Source organism: Stegostoma tigrinum, chromosome 10 (genome assembly GCF_030684315.1).
Source record: "Stegostoma tigrinum isolate sSteTig4 chromosome 10, sSteTig4.hap1, whole genome shotgun sequence".
Classification (NCBI taxonomy): domain Eukaryota; kingdom Metazoa; phylum Chordata; class Chondrichthyes; order Orectolobiformes; family Stegostomatidae; genus Stegostoma; species Stegostoma tigrinum.
In genome coordinates, this window is record NC_081363.1 from 49,510,529 (window position 1) to 49,525,794 (window position 15,266).

Here is a 15,266-nt window from a genome sequence, read left to right on the forward strand (position 1 = left end):
ATGATGTTACCTAGAATGGTGACGAAACGTCTGAAAACTAACCTTCCAGCTCAGCGAGCAAACTCACATCCAGCTCAATGTATCTTTTTTGAGTGAAAATGAATTATTTAACCAGCGGCATAAAGTTAATTCCTTCTTCTGTTACATTCCCCACCACCGCTGTAAAGTGCACGAAGAGTTGAGAAGCAGTTTAGTAATGACATAACCATGAGATTAGACTTTGGAAATGTAAGAATTTAATACAATTTTTTCCAAAATTCAATTCCTTTGTAATATCATTCTGTATCAAAAGATGTTTAATTCTCTTGATAATTTAGTGAATACATGCAGTAGCTTCGCTGCCTCTGAACTATAAATACCAAAACTACTTGTGCTAATTTAGTTGAGCTGGATCAAGGTAGTACCATGGATAAAAAAGTGTTACTGGTTTAGTGAGTGGGCAAATATAACCACAGTTTGGACTTATGCTCAGTATCCAATTATTTGTGTCTGGATTTTAATAGGGAAAAAGAAGCACAGTATTAAAAATAGTATGTTTTGTCATTTCATGGTCCAGATTTTGCAATAAAATGAATGTTGAACTTATCAATACTCATCATTAGTATGGATTAAATTAGACTGCATCTGGCATCCACACATGAATAGTAAAATGTGGCAATCAACAAGTTGTTGTTCAATTCACTGTGTTCTTCCACAGCCTTTGTTATGATAGGGCCCACTGATACATTTATTATTAAAGTAACTGCAAGGTTTTAATGTTGCTATACCTATCTACTAGATGCCCAGTAAATGCACAACAGTGCTCTTGTGGTATTGTGGTAGTGTTATTACCTCTGGCCCAGACAACTTGGGTTTAAGTCCTACTTGTTCAAAAGGTTTGTTATAATTTGAACAGATTGATTACATATATCTATAATGACCACATATTGAAGCAGTATTGAGAGGACTGCACAGCAGGAAATGATTGACTGAGGTTGCAGATATTCTTTCTTTAAGAAGTGGGAAACAAATGAACAGCACACTGATATCTAGATACTTACCATGAAGGTTGAGTTGTCATTCAAATGCAGAAAGACGGTTATTGATCTTGTGTTGAATTGTGGTTGATAGCTTCTTCATTTAAGGAACCTGTGTTTGAGATGGACACCACCTACTTTAAAGCGATTGGAGTAGCGGTGAGGAGCATCATGTGCAGCAACACAGATCACTGCCTGGTGCAACAGAAAATGGTGCGGGGGGGGGGCGGAGAGAGAAGGGGGTGGGAACAGAATGGGCCCAAAGGGGATATCCCCAAACTGATGATATGGAAGGCAGCTTCCTGAATGTATCGGGTCAGCAGTGCCTCAATAGTTATACCCAGCATGGCAGACAGAGCTCTGCTGAGTTGTGTGCATTCCCAGATGATGATCTTAGGTCACAAGGTACAAGGGGACATCCTATGTCTGTAGTTGTCAATCTGACAGTGACCTTAACCTTTCTAATATCTGATGTATTTTAGGGCTCAGTAGAATTTCCCAAGTGGCTGCAGGTACTCGTTTTAAGAGGGCATCAGACTTTGTTGCCTTCAATGCAGATACAACCAGTCAGGCACAGTGAAGTCTTTCAGTTTGCCTGAAATGCTGTATTCGCTCAGATGCAAGATATGATTAATTGCACCCATGTGACCATCAAAACCTTCTTGTCTCAGCTAAAGGTAAGGAGGTAGGACTTTATGATAAGGTCTCAATTTCCCAAAACAAGTGTCATGACACATATTTTGTAATAAACATGGCCCTAATCATTACATTGAAGTGGAAAGTGCATTTAAAAAACTTGATAGTATGCAGCCTGGTGAATCCCACTCTGATGCTGCTACTGCCTCTCTGTCCTCCGGTAAGAGCTCCTCAATGAGATACCTCCTCTGGCTGGTGCAGATATGGAAGAGGCAGGCCACTCAAGTGGGTACCATGGTGCTCAAGCTACCCCTCTCAAGTTCACAGTGTCTACGAGTGTACTATGCAGCTGTATTTGCAGGGACAGTCTTAGTCACAGGAACATGAGGCTAAAATGGGTCTCAGCCAGAAGATTGAAGGGAATGTCTTCAGAAGATTGAGTTCCTTGAGTAATGGCCCCATAGTCATGGACCGTATTTGGTTGCGAGAATCCTGCCAAGTCACTGCATTTACATAAATTTGCTCCCAAATCTAAATCCCACCACCCAAGACATTTTTCCATCCCCACCCCTGTCTGCTTTCCGGAGAGACCACTCTCTCCGTGACTCCCTTGTTCGCTCCACACTGCCCTCCAACCCCACCACACCCGGCACCTTCCCCTGCAACCGCAGGAAATGCTACACTTGCCCCCACACCTCTTCCCTCACCCCTATCCCAGGCCCCAAGATGACATTCCACATTAAGCAGAGGTTCACCTGCACATCTGCCAATGTGGTATACTGCATCCACTGCACCCAGTGTGGCTTCCTCTACATTGGGGAAACCAAGCGGAGGCTTGGAGACCACTTTGCAGAACACCTCTGCTCAGTTTGCAACAAACAACTGCACCTCCCAGTCGCAAACCATTTCCACTCCCCCTCCCATTCTTTAGATGACATGTCCATCATGGGCCTCCTGCAGTGCCACAATGATGCCACCCATAGGTTGCAGGAACAGCAACTCATACTCCGCCTGGGAACCCTGCAGCTTAATGGTATCAATGTGGACTTCACCAGTTTCAAAATCTCCCCTTCCCCAACTGCATCCCTAAACCAGCCCAGTTCGTCCCCTCCCCCCACTGCACCACACAACCAGCCCAGCTCTTCCCCTCCACCCACGGCATCCCAAAACCAGTCCAACCTGTCTCTGCCTCCCTAACCTGTTCTTCCTCTCACCCATCCCTTCCTCCCACCCCAAGCCGCACCCCCATCTACCTACTAACCTCATCCCAACTCCTTGACCTGTCCGTCTTCCCTGGACTGACCTATCCCCTCCCTACCTCTCCACCTATACTCTCTCCACCTATCTTCTTTTCTCTCCATCTTCGGTCCGCCTCCCCCTCTCTCCCTATTTATTCCAGAACCCTCACCCCATCCCCCTCTCTGATGAAGGGTCTAGGCCCAAAACGTCAGCTTTTGTGCTCCTGAGATGCTGCTTGACCTGCTGTGTTCATCCAGCCTCACATTTTATTATCTTGCTCCCAAATCTACTTTGCTTTGAAAGGGCCCTTTGCTTGAGCAAGGGCTTGAACTCAGCTCAAAGTTCCTAAACATTGCCTATCTTCAAGGTCTCCAGCACAGAGGATGGAGTGCCTTAAGATCCTCACAGTTTAAAGCCTAAATTTGTATATTACTCACTGTGGTTTAAGGGTTTGTAAAGGTTAATATATGGGAGTACGTACCTCCTGCAATGACAATTAACACACGACTGGCAGACTTGGAAAGGTTGATGATTCATAGTTTCTGCAGAGTAATGTATGTACTCATCATGTATGCACTTCCTTAGTATATAATAAGCTTGTTTTTTGAACATACCAATGACTCAGCAACCATTCAGAAAATAGACTAACCGACATGCAATGAGGTGGTAGCAGCAACAGACCCAAGATACTGAACATTCAACTTTAAACAAGAGTGACAGTAGGACCTGGAAAAGTGATGCCAAAAGTGCCAAACTCAATAACGGACAACTGAAGAACTCCAAAGCTGTACCATATCCAAAATGAAAGCAATGACGGTTCGAAAATTAACTTTCAAAGTCATTCAAGTCTGTGTCTGTGAAAAAATCCTGATCTAGTGATCACAGATTTTAAGTCAGAGAACCAAGCAAAGTTTGTAGATCTGGTGGGAAACTCTTAAGAGGAATTTTAGAAGCGTGGATTCTAATGGCACATTAGGCAGACATCACTTGGAAAACCAAATTGCTGGCAAGGGCAGTTTAAAGTAAAATCCCTACAACTCTAGATCCGGGCTCAAAGCAATGATATGGCAACGGCAAAGTAGCAAAGGAAAGTCAAATGGAAAGCTACTCCAAATATGTGACAGTCAAGGGAAAGGGAGGGAAGAGACAGTGTCATATATTCATACAATACAGAAGCAGACCTATTGGTCCAACTCAGACAAGATATCCCAATCTGACCTGGCCCCATTTGCCAGCATTTGGCCCATATTTCCAACAAACCCTTACTATTCATATATCCATCCAGATGCCTTTTAATTGTATCAGCCTCCACCACTCCTCTAGCAACTCATTCCACACACACGCCACCCTCTGCATGACCAAGTTGCCCTTCAGGTCCTTTTAAAATCTTTCCTCTCTCACCCTAAACCAATATTGCCTCATTTGGGACTCCCCCACCCTGGGGAAAAGCCTTTGACTATTCACCTTATCCACGCCCTTCATGATTTTATAAACCTCTATAAGGTCGACTCTTCAGTCTCCGACGGTCCAGTGAAAAAAGCCTGTCCGCAAGGTTCAAACCTTTCAATCCTAATAACGTCCTTATTATGAAAATAAATTTCAAAGAAGTGAATTTCAAGAGTTCTTCTCAATTAAAAAATAAATACCAAGTCCAGATGGTAGATATCCCAGGGAGATAAAGTGACCACAGCAGGATGAGCAGTATGGGAAAGATTCAAAGACTGAAAGGACCATTTTCAGATAGAGCAATGAAAAGCTTGGAAAAACTATGGATTCTAAACTGAGACAACCTGAGAAGTTTGGACACATGGAAGGACCAAATCAAATTCAGAACTGGACACTCTGGAGGAAACAAACTTTGAGGTACCAAGTTGCTTCAGGATTCGACAATGATTCAGAAGCTGAACAGAGTAGCACAGTACTTTACTCCATTGGAACAGTAGCAGATAAAGCTATTGCGAGTCAGGGCATTAATGAGATCCTTGATAAATCTGAAAAGGTCTTCAAAGCCTTTGACAACTGTTTCAATCTGAGTAGCGAGAGGATTCTGGAAAGTGCCAAATTCAAGAACAGGTTCCCGAAACTAATGGATGTTTTTAATGAATGATCTTTACATGCGAATTAAAGTATGCAAGAGTGGAGACCTAACATCAGAATTCATATAAAGTAGCACTATAGTCAGTGTTGCTGATGAATCCTTATCAGATGTATTGTAACCTAAGGAAGACATCACCTTAAAAAATATAGCTGATGAACACAGGTTCATAAACAGAACAGGAAAATATTAAAAGATAAGACAAACTTTGGCCCATGAAGCTTCCAGTGGCAGGAATGCAAAAGAAACAGAAAAGGAAGTACAAATGGAAGGGAAAGCAAAAGGTAACATAAGACCCAACAATTCTATGGAAACAGAAAGACCACAGGCATGAGCAGTGTCCTGTAAACATTACAGAGAGCTTTCTATGCAGAAAAAAAATGTCATTTTTACAAGATGTACTGAAGTAAAGCCTCTATCTTCACAAATACTCTCATTGCCAATAAAATGCTGTTCTTGCCCTGCTCTGAGGGTGCAGCTGTCACTGAAAAATGGCAAATTTCAGCAAGGACAATGTTACTGAAGTGAAGACATCTCATACATTTGTTTTCATTAGAATTGTCTTTCAGTTACTTCCGGTGATCTGCCTATGTAATCTTTGTTCACTGTCCAATTCATGCTGTATTCCAAGCAGATTGTCAACTATTTCCACCAACTTGTCATGTCTCTGTGAAATGATTTGGCTTGATTCAGTTCAATAGAAAAGCTATAATTCCTGATCAAAGAATTCATCAAACACTAAGATTCGTTCAGTCTTAGTTCTCATCAATCTGTGCTGTGACTGTCTGGTATTATCCATCCAACAGGCCAAGGATTCATTGCTGGAGCTGTTGCTGGAAATGTTCCATATTGCTGGATCCTTCATAAATTGTTCATTTATCCTGAAGTCGTTATTATTGCCCGCGTTATCATTTATGAAGAGCATTGGTGAAATAAAATCATTCCATGGATTATCTAAATTAAAGGAGAATTAAACAAAACATAAATGGTTCATAACTACATTTAAATGGAAAAAAAATGTTCTTTTGAACTTTTGAGTATTAGGCTGTAGATTTTCTGCTCCATTGTCCATTTAGAATGATTAATTCCTGGTGTAATGAAATTAAAATTGGGGTAGAGATACAATGGGCCAGATTTACAATGCAGGTTTGGGAGCCTGACAAATGGCCTATTTGGGCAGGAGAGAAGCTCACTGCCACTGGAGAACTGCCTGCCTGGTGCCAACAACAAAGACAGACAGAAGCCATGTTGGCTGCAGTCTAAACCTTGCCAATTAGTGTGGGCAGCTCCTCAAAGCAGAACATGCTGGAAAGCAGCCATGGACAAGAGGGTAGGAACAGCACTTATGTTAGCATCATTGTACACACAGAATAAATTTAAAAATTAATATCAAGCAGCCTACAGAAGTACACAGCTGAGCATATGCAAACTCCAGCCAAGTTTGTGTCTTTTTTTTCCACCATGCTCCCTCTGGAATTACTACTGAACTATAACTGCCAGAAAGGTCAAGAATTTTTGATCCCTTTGCAATTTATGATACAGGATAGAATTGATGAATAATTATAAAGGCGTGGATTAGAGGGGAACAAACAGCCCAGATTTGTCAAGGGTATATCACACTTGACTAATTTCCTTGCACATTTTTGAGGACATTACAGGGTGTAAAAGGAATATAGTGGATGTGTTGTATGAATTCTCAGAAGGCATTTGATAAGCTGCCTCATTAGAAACTTGATCCAAAAAGCACAGGGCATGCTGTTAAAGAAAGTGTTGGCACTTAAATACAGAAGCAGACATGCAGTGAAAAGCCAAGAGCAAAAGGTAAAGTTTTTTTATTAATTTTCAGGATGCAAATGCTGGCATGTCCCAAAATCACCCATTTACTCGTCATATAAATGATTTGGGCACAAGAGAAAAGTTTGTTGTTATCAAATTACATCCTGACAATAGGGCATAGATAGGTGACATAAGTATGACAAGTAGTTTGGGAGAAGTAAAGGAAAGCAAAACTTCCCTACATGGTAAAATTCTTAACAGGGATTTTGCAATCAATAACACTCAACAAACTTCAAAAAATGGCAGAAGGATCCAGGTGCAGAGCACTTTTCTGACAGCTCCAATTTTTGCCAGTAGGGGTCTGGAGGTGGGGTATGATTGGTACATGAAAGATACGGAAGTCAGGAGAGCCTTTGGAACACAGTGCTGAGTTCAGATAAACCTATGTTGGCTGTTGCAAGGCCTTAAACAAAGGGAGTTTGAAATTACAGAGTAATCATAAACAATCTTGAAGGGCAGATAAGATGGGTTTAATTGTCGAGATCTGAAGTTAATTAAATCCAAAGCCCTTTACACATGAAAGATAAACAGACTGTAGTGAGAGTACAAATAAAACTCTGCTGTATTGCTTTGACTGACAGGTCAGATGGTGTATCATCTATCTCAGCAGTTTCAGTAATTGTTAGTTGACATTCCCCCATGGGAACTTTATGAATTCTTGGTAGATTTCCAAAAGCTACAACTATCTCAGCAGGGGGATTCCAATTTTCTTAAGACATCAAATAATTTAGGATCAGCAGTCTTTACAGGGCCATGAATACAAGTTTTTTTTGTTTTTAAAACAGATTAGACGCTTGAGATTTTTATAAAGCTTTGAATGGAGTTTCACAAATGAGATATTTTCACTGTCAAGTCTATAAAATGATAGCTATATTATATTTTTAAAACTGTACCTAATTTCATCTCTGTCTAGCTCATGAAGCTGACAAAGGTGGACACTGGGTGAGTTTACATGATGGTATAAGTGACCATGGGGTAGGGGAAGGATGAATGGCATGAGGTGGCATAAGGAGGAGGGACCATAATGGTATATGGGGACTTGAGTTTGAATGAGTTAGCATGGAGGGCCAGGATAGATAGGAGGGATAGATAGGGATGTGGGTTTCAGGGCTTAGAATCTTATGACTCAACTGAGAAATGAAACAGGCCTTTCAACGAGATCAGCTTGACACTAAGACATTCTCATGGCTATCAAAGCTCTGCTTCAGGGCCTGTCAGGTCTGATTCCATCTTGCACTTGCAACTTTGGAACCCAAGTTCTAAAGGCAAATAGAATTCCACATTTTACTTTGGAGTATTGAATATATTTTAAAAGAAAATTGATGTCAAATGTGCAAAAGAAATGGGTTAGGTAGCATTTGGGAGCGGTAACAAAATGTTGATGGCATTTCTAATAGCTCAAAACTGGAAATTCATGAGGCACTGTGAGCTGCCATCAGCAAATGAATTGTATTCAGCCACAGTTTATAATATCACGGTCCAGTATATCCCTCACTCTACCACTACCATCAAAGCAGAAGATCAACCCTGGATCAGTGAGAATTGCAGGAGAACACATCAAGAGCTGTACTGGAAATGAAAAATGCTGCAGATCACTGCAGGTCCAGCAGCATCCATGGAGAGAACAAGCTAACATTTCGAGTCTAGGTGACTCTTCATCAAAGCTCTGAGTCAGTCATTTATATGGGCAGAATCCCAGAGGGGTCTGAGTACATGGAATAGAAGATTGTGGCAAAATTGAATGAGAAGTCAGTGAGGCCTATTTTGAAGTTGGGAGCATGTGGCCTCCATCTCTTATACATTTTCTAATCAATCTACTTGGATTTGTTACTATACACATCTGGACTGGGTGGGGCTTGATCCCGGGCCTCCTAGTCTAGAGATAGGGATACTGCCACTACACCACAAGGGGCCTCACTCCCTCTTTAATGCATTTGGTAAGCAGTATTCCACTAGATAGTGATGAATTGGCAATTAAGGAGAATTATTGCTTGTTAAGCACCATGTTGGTGGACCAACTTGGGGGATGCAAAGCCTATGGGCTTCACAGGAAGGGCTATCAGGATGGGATTTGGAGGTTTGGGCGACCATGAACACATTGAGATTGAAGCAGAAAGCCATAGAGGCGGAGTTGAATTGGGTAAGATTCAGCGAGAAAACTCACTAGGCCTCACAGTAGAGGTGCCTCCAAAAACCCTGATGCAATTTGGACTTTGCAAAAGAACTTTAAGATTTAACCCTATAAATCTGATTCTTCAATGCTTGTTAAGAAGAAAAGAACAGCTGCTTGAATGGAGAGGCATAGATTAGTTGGATAGTCAAAGGCTTTCTCTCAGAGGGAAAGGTCAATGGGAAAAAGCCACAGGTTCGAGGTGAGAGGAGGAAAGTTTAGGGGAGAATTTTTCACACAGAGGGTGTTGGGTGCCTGGAATGCACTACCAGTGGAAATGGCGGAAGCAAAGAACGAAAGAATAGAAGTACAGCACAGGAATAGGCCCTATGACCCCACAAGCCTGTGTTGATCATTATGCCCTGGCTTAAACACAACAAACTTTCTGCTGTTATTCGCTCCATATCCCTCTATTCCCTGCAACTTCATGTAACCATCTAGATGCCTCTTAAATGTCACCAATGTGCCTGCTTCCACCACCTCCTCTGGCAGTACATTCCAGGCTCCTACCACTCTCTGCATGAAAAACTTTCCTTGCATATCTCCTTGAAACTTTTGCGCCACCCCCACTCCCCCCCCCACCCCCGAACCTGTGTCCCCTTGTAATTGAAACTTCAGCCCTGGGAAACAGCCTCTGACTATCCACCCTGTCTGTGCCTCTCATAGTTATGTAGATCTCTATCAGGTCTCCTCTCAGCCGCCATCTTTCATGGAAAACAATCCTAACCTTTTAACCTTTCCCCATAGCCAATGCCCTTGAGACCTGACAACATCCTGGTGAACCTTCTCTACGCTCTCTCTAAAGCTTCCACATCCTTCCGGTAGTGTGGCGACCAAAACTACACACAATACTCCAAATGCGGCCTAACAAGCAACTCTTGTACTCCATGCCCCAGCAGATGAAGACAAGCACACCACATGACTTCTTAATCACTTTGGCCACCTGTGCTGCCATGTTTAGGGAACTGAGGACCTGCACAACCACATCTCTCTTTATGTTAATATTCCTAAGGGTTCTGCCATTTACAGTATAATTCACACCTGAATTTGATCCTCCAAAATGCATCACCTTGCATTCGTCTGGATTAAACTCCATCTGCCATTTCTGTGCCCAAGTCACCAACCTATCTATATCCTGTTGTATCCTTCCACAATTGTCAGCACTATCAGTAACTCCACCAATCTTTGTGTCATCTGCAAACTTGCTAATCATAACACCCACACTTTCCTTCAAGTCATTTATGTATACTACAATCAACAGAGGACCTGTTGATCCCTGTGGAACACCACTGGTCTCCATTTTGAAAAACACCCTTCAACTGCTGCCTTCTGTCTACTATGACCAAGCTAGTTTTGTGAATATAAACTAATGTTTTCCCAGCCACCATCAGTTCTGAGGAAGGGTCATCGGACCCAAAACGTTAACTCTATTTTTTGATTCTCATATGTTGCCAGACCTCCTGAGTCTCTCCAGCAATTTTGTTTTTGTTCTTGATTTACAGTATCTGCAGTTCTTTCGGTTTTTATCAAGCCAGTTTTGTATCCATCTAGCCAGCCCACCCTGAATCCCATGTGATTTTAGTTTTTGTATCAATCTGCTGTGGGGAACTTTATGAAATGCCTTACTAATGTCCGCATAAACTATATCCACACATCTTCCCTCATCAATTATCTTTGTCACTTCTTCAAAAAATTCGATCAGATTGGTGAGACATGACCTTCCCTGCATGAAACCTGTACTAGTCCATTTTCTTCCAAAAGTGCATATATCTTGTCTTTCAGTATCTTCTCCAAGAGCTTCCCCACCACAGATGTCAGACTCACTGGCCTATAATTTCCTGGATTACCCCTGCTCCCTCTCCTAAACAAGGAAATATCATTGACTAATCGCCAGTCCTCTGGAACCTCACCAGTGGTCAAAGAGGATCTGAAGATATCTGCTAATGCCCTAGCTATTTCTTCCCTTGTCTTTCACAAATAATATGGGATAGATCCCATCTGGCCCTGGTGACTTGTCTACCTTAGTGCAATTTAGGATATCCAAAACTTCCTCCTTTACTACATTGACGTTGTCTAGAGTATTCAGACACTCATCCCTGACCTCAACATCAGTCATGTCCTTCTCTTTGGTGAATACCGATATAAAATACTTATTAAAGATCTCTCCCACTTCCTCTGGCTCCATGCATAACTTCCCTCCTTTGTCCTCAAGACGGCCTGCTCTTTACTTACTATGCTCTTTCTTCTAATATATGCATAAAAAGCCTTGGATTCTTGTTGACTCTATTTGCTAAAGACATTTCATGGCCCCTTTTAGCCTTCCTAATTCTGTATTTAAGTTCCTTCCTACTTTCTCTTTACTCCTCAACAGGAGTTTGTAGCTGCCTGGACCTATCATATGCTTCCTTTTTCCTTTTAACTAAGTTTACAATTTCCCTTGTCATCCATAGTTCCTGGATCCTGCCATTCCTATCCTTTAATTTTCCAAGGACATTCATGTTCTGTGCTTTAATCAACTAGTCCTTAAAAGCCTCCCACATGCCAGACATAGATTTGCCATCAAATAACTGCACCCGATCCACATTCCCCAGTTCTTGTCTAATTTGCCCAATTAAAAACCCTCACCTGAAGGCCACTCTTGTCCTTATCTATGACTACTCAAAATCTTAGGGGGTTACAGTCAGCCAGCCCAAAATACTCTCCTACTAAAACATCGATCACCTCTCCTGGCTCATTCCCTCATACCAAGTGTAGCATGGCCTCCTCCCTGGTTGGATTATGAATATAATGTCTCAAAAAGCCCTCTTTATAAATTGCTCTCCATCAGAGCCCTTGGCTCTCAGGGAGTCCCAGTCAATACGAGGAAAGTTGAAGTCACCCACCACAACTATCCTGCTTTTTTCACACCTTTCTAGTGTCTCACTACATATCTGCTCCTCTGTCTCACGTGGGCTGTTAGGAGGTCTATAGAAGACTTCCAAAATTTGTGATTTCACTCTTCCTATTCCGGAGCTCCTCCACCCATAATGCGTCAATGCAAGATTCCTCCGATGTATCCTCTCTCAACACAGCTGTGATGTGATCCCTAAACAGCAATGCAACTCCCCCACCCCTTCTGTTTCCCTTTCTGTCCTGTCTAAAACAGCGGTATCTTGGAATGTTAAGCTGCCAGTCCTGCCCCTTCTTTAAGCAGCCATGTTAGCAACGTTTAAAGCATATCTTGATAGACATATGAACGAGAGACAAACAAAGGGATAGAAATCAATTATAAGCAATAAATAGTGGGTCTAATTCAGGACTAGGAACTGGCGCAGGCTTGATGGGCCGAAAGTCCTGTTCCTGTCCTGTGTTATATAGAGAAAGGCCACTTAACAATTTTGAGGATTGTTGAATGAAAACCAAATAATCATGGCCCATTTTTTCATCAATGTGAACCAAATAACCAAAGAAGAATAGCAGGGTTACCAGCTATGTAGCTACAGGTTTTTAAAGAATCTCTGGTTCAGGATGATTGCTTGCTAAGCCTTTCTTAGAAATGAACCTGAACTTGAAAAGTTGTTCAAATTTGACTGTGTTGTAAATTATGTGGTTTTCAAAAACCTTATGTTTCTGTAGGAAGAATAAAATCTACCTCAATATTTGTTTTGACTGCTGTATTTGGCAGAAGATTATATATGTCTGAGCTGATGTGTTTTGCATTCATGCACAAGAAAATCCTTCTGAAGTACAGCTAAATTTCCCACTGCCAAAAATGACCCACAGTTTGGAAGTAGGAAATTGGTCCAATATTAATACAAAATACTATTCAAAATACATTTTTGTAAACACAAAATATTTTGAATTACAACTTCACAAATGTCAAGAAATCACACCATTTAACAGCTAGGTCCAGAAGTCTTGTTAAAATAATTCATCAGTGTTTTTCCATTTAACCCAAAGAATAATTTAGTTACCATCATCTACTGCAATATAGTATTGATCTTGATGGGTGTTATTTTGTGCTGTTTCCCTTGCTTTTTTGGCTCCAAGATCCTTTATTTTCTGTTTAGTTTTGCCAGTGTCCAGGTGAAGACTCCTCTTCAGTGCTGTCTGTCCCTGCAGGCGAATTGCCTGTTCAAAGAAATGAGCAAAACCATGACCAGTATTTTCATTAGGTTATGAAAAAATAAATTATAAAACTTTAAACTGAAAGCTCAATATGAACCTTGGGCAAAAAAAAAACAATTACAAAGTGAATCAAACTTCGAGGTTATGATATTTCATTCCATTTGAATTTATATAGGTTCTCTCCACTTTACTGCATGGTTATATTATGGCTGCATTTCAGACACTGAGGGTAAAAATAGGCAACTTATTGTACGTTTATCAACAATATAAATTTGAATTCTCTGTATCCTATTTATCTCTAATAAATTCTGGATAGAACTCTGTCGAAGAATATGGCTTCAATACTGAAAGAGGACAAGATCCCAGGTCTAGATGGTATGCACCCAGGCATATTCAAGAAAACTAGGTGCGATAGAGTAGAGGCACTATTTAAATGTACAAGAAATCATAGAACAGAATGTACTGCCAGAGACTAATGGAGAGCTAAATGTTGATCCTTAAAATAGGAAAAGGGAGAAACAACATATCCTGGGATATATAGACCTGTAATCTGAAACACAATAATGCTTTCCAAAACAAAAGTGAGAGAACAGCACCCAATGGCAAAAACTATAATAAAAATAAAGGCTAAGTTATGTATAACCAACCTAATTTGTTAAAGAGCTAACTGCAAAAGTGGACAAGGACAGGATCTTGCATTAAATGTCATTTATTTACATTTTTAAAAGCCTTTGAAAGCACATTTAGTTGGGTCCTGACAGAAGTTAGAATATATGGAGCATGAAGACAAATAACTGAATGTATAGTAAAATTGTGATTATAAGGTTAGAAAGCAGCTAGCAGGATTAAAGAGTAATTATACAGAGGAGCAAAGAATCCATGAGTTTCATTCCATCCATCCATGCTGGAACCATGCTTACTCAAGATTTATGTCAATGACATGAACTTGGGCGTCAGTAACTCAACATCAGCATCACTAAAGTTTGCAGAAGACACCAAACCTAGAAAGGAGGGGATGTGTACACACTAATATAACTAATAATGAGAGAATTCATTGCAGTAGAAGAAAACAGTAGAACATTTGCAGACTAATTAGCAAATAAACATGAACATTGATAAATGTGAGGTGATGGACTTTGGGAGGAAAAAAAACAAAAATATTGCCTACATTTTTAAAATAAGAGACTGAATGGGGTTCAACAGCCAAAATATCTAAGGATGCATGTAAACGATTCATTACAAGTAGCACCATTGGCCAGTGAATCAACTAAAACTAAGCAAAGCACTGGAATTTATTTCTAGAGGTTTAAATTCAAAAGTCCTGAAGTTATGTTAATCTTAAAGGCGACTGGAGAAAGTGCAACAACAATTTACCAATTTACAAAAATTTACAGGTGGAAGGTTAGGTACAGAGACCAACTGAAAAAGTTGGGTTTTTTCCTCTTGGAAAACTTAAGAGGGGACCAAACAAATTCTTTATACTATAAATGGTTTAGTTCGGTGGATCCGAAGAGAATGTTTCCACTTCTGGGAGATTACAAACCGAGGTCATATATACAAGACAATTGTGAATAAATACCATAGGGAAATACGAGAAAGTGGAATTTGCTGCTACCAGAAATGGCTGCACCAAATAGCTTGCAGAAAAGTAATAAATAGATATGTCAAAAAGATAATATAAAATAGATTGAATGGGGGGAACATTCATGGAAAGTATAAATGCCAGCATAGACTAGGCAGGCTTCTGTACGGAATATTCTATGCGAAGTTTGTTTTAGACAATATTCCTAAAGCATAAGAAAACCTGAATGAGTCTGTTGCTGGACGAATGGAACTGCTAATTAATAGCTTCTTTTTATCACAGAACAGTCTAATGTAGAAACAATCGTGCAATATGTTTCTGACACTGTAGAATTCATCCCGCAGGCTGTCCCCAGGTTGTGAACAGGCTCCATTCTTGAGACATTTGCAAGTTGATTTGTACACAGATCGGAACATGATTCAAGACAATATAAAGTAGCCTTTCGTAAGTAGGAAAAGTCAACCAAAGGAAAGTGACTGGCTCGGATGGTGTGCCCGGCTGAGCACTCAGATCCTGTGTGGACCAACTGGTGGAGGTGTGCACTGATATCTTCAACCTCTCTCTCCTACAAGCCAAAGTCCCCAG

The 15,266-nt window shown here is 40.8% G+C and overlaps 1 protein-coding gene across 1 annotated transcript in view; it reads right to left on the reverse strand.

Annotated features, from left to right (window-relative positions):
• Positions 1 to 5,203: 5,203 nt before the first annotated feature.
• LOC125455814 (uncharacterized protein CCDC198-like) overlaps positions 5,204 to 15,266 on the reverse strand; it is a 32,429-nt gene continuing 22,366 nt past the window's right edge. Inside the window, exons 5-6 of the mRNA XM_048538288.2 lie at positions 12,946 to 13,102; positions 5,204 to 5,940 (exon numbers count right to left, since the gene is read on the reverse strand). Of these exons, the coding sequence (XP_048394245.1) occupies positions 5,693 to 5,940; positions 12,946 to 13,102 (405 nt within the window). The 3' untranslated portion in view covers positions 5,204 to 5,692. The remainder of the gene's footprint in view (positions 5,941 to 12,945; positions 13,103 to 15,266) is intronic.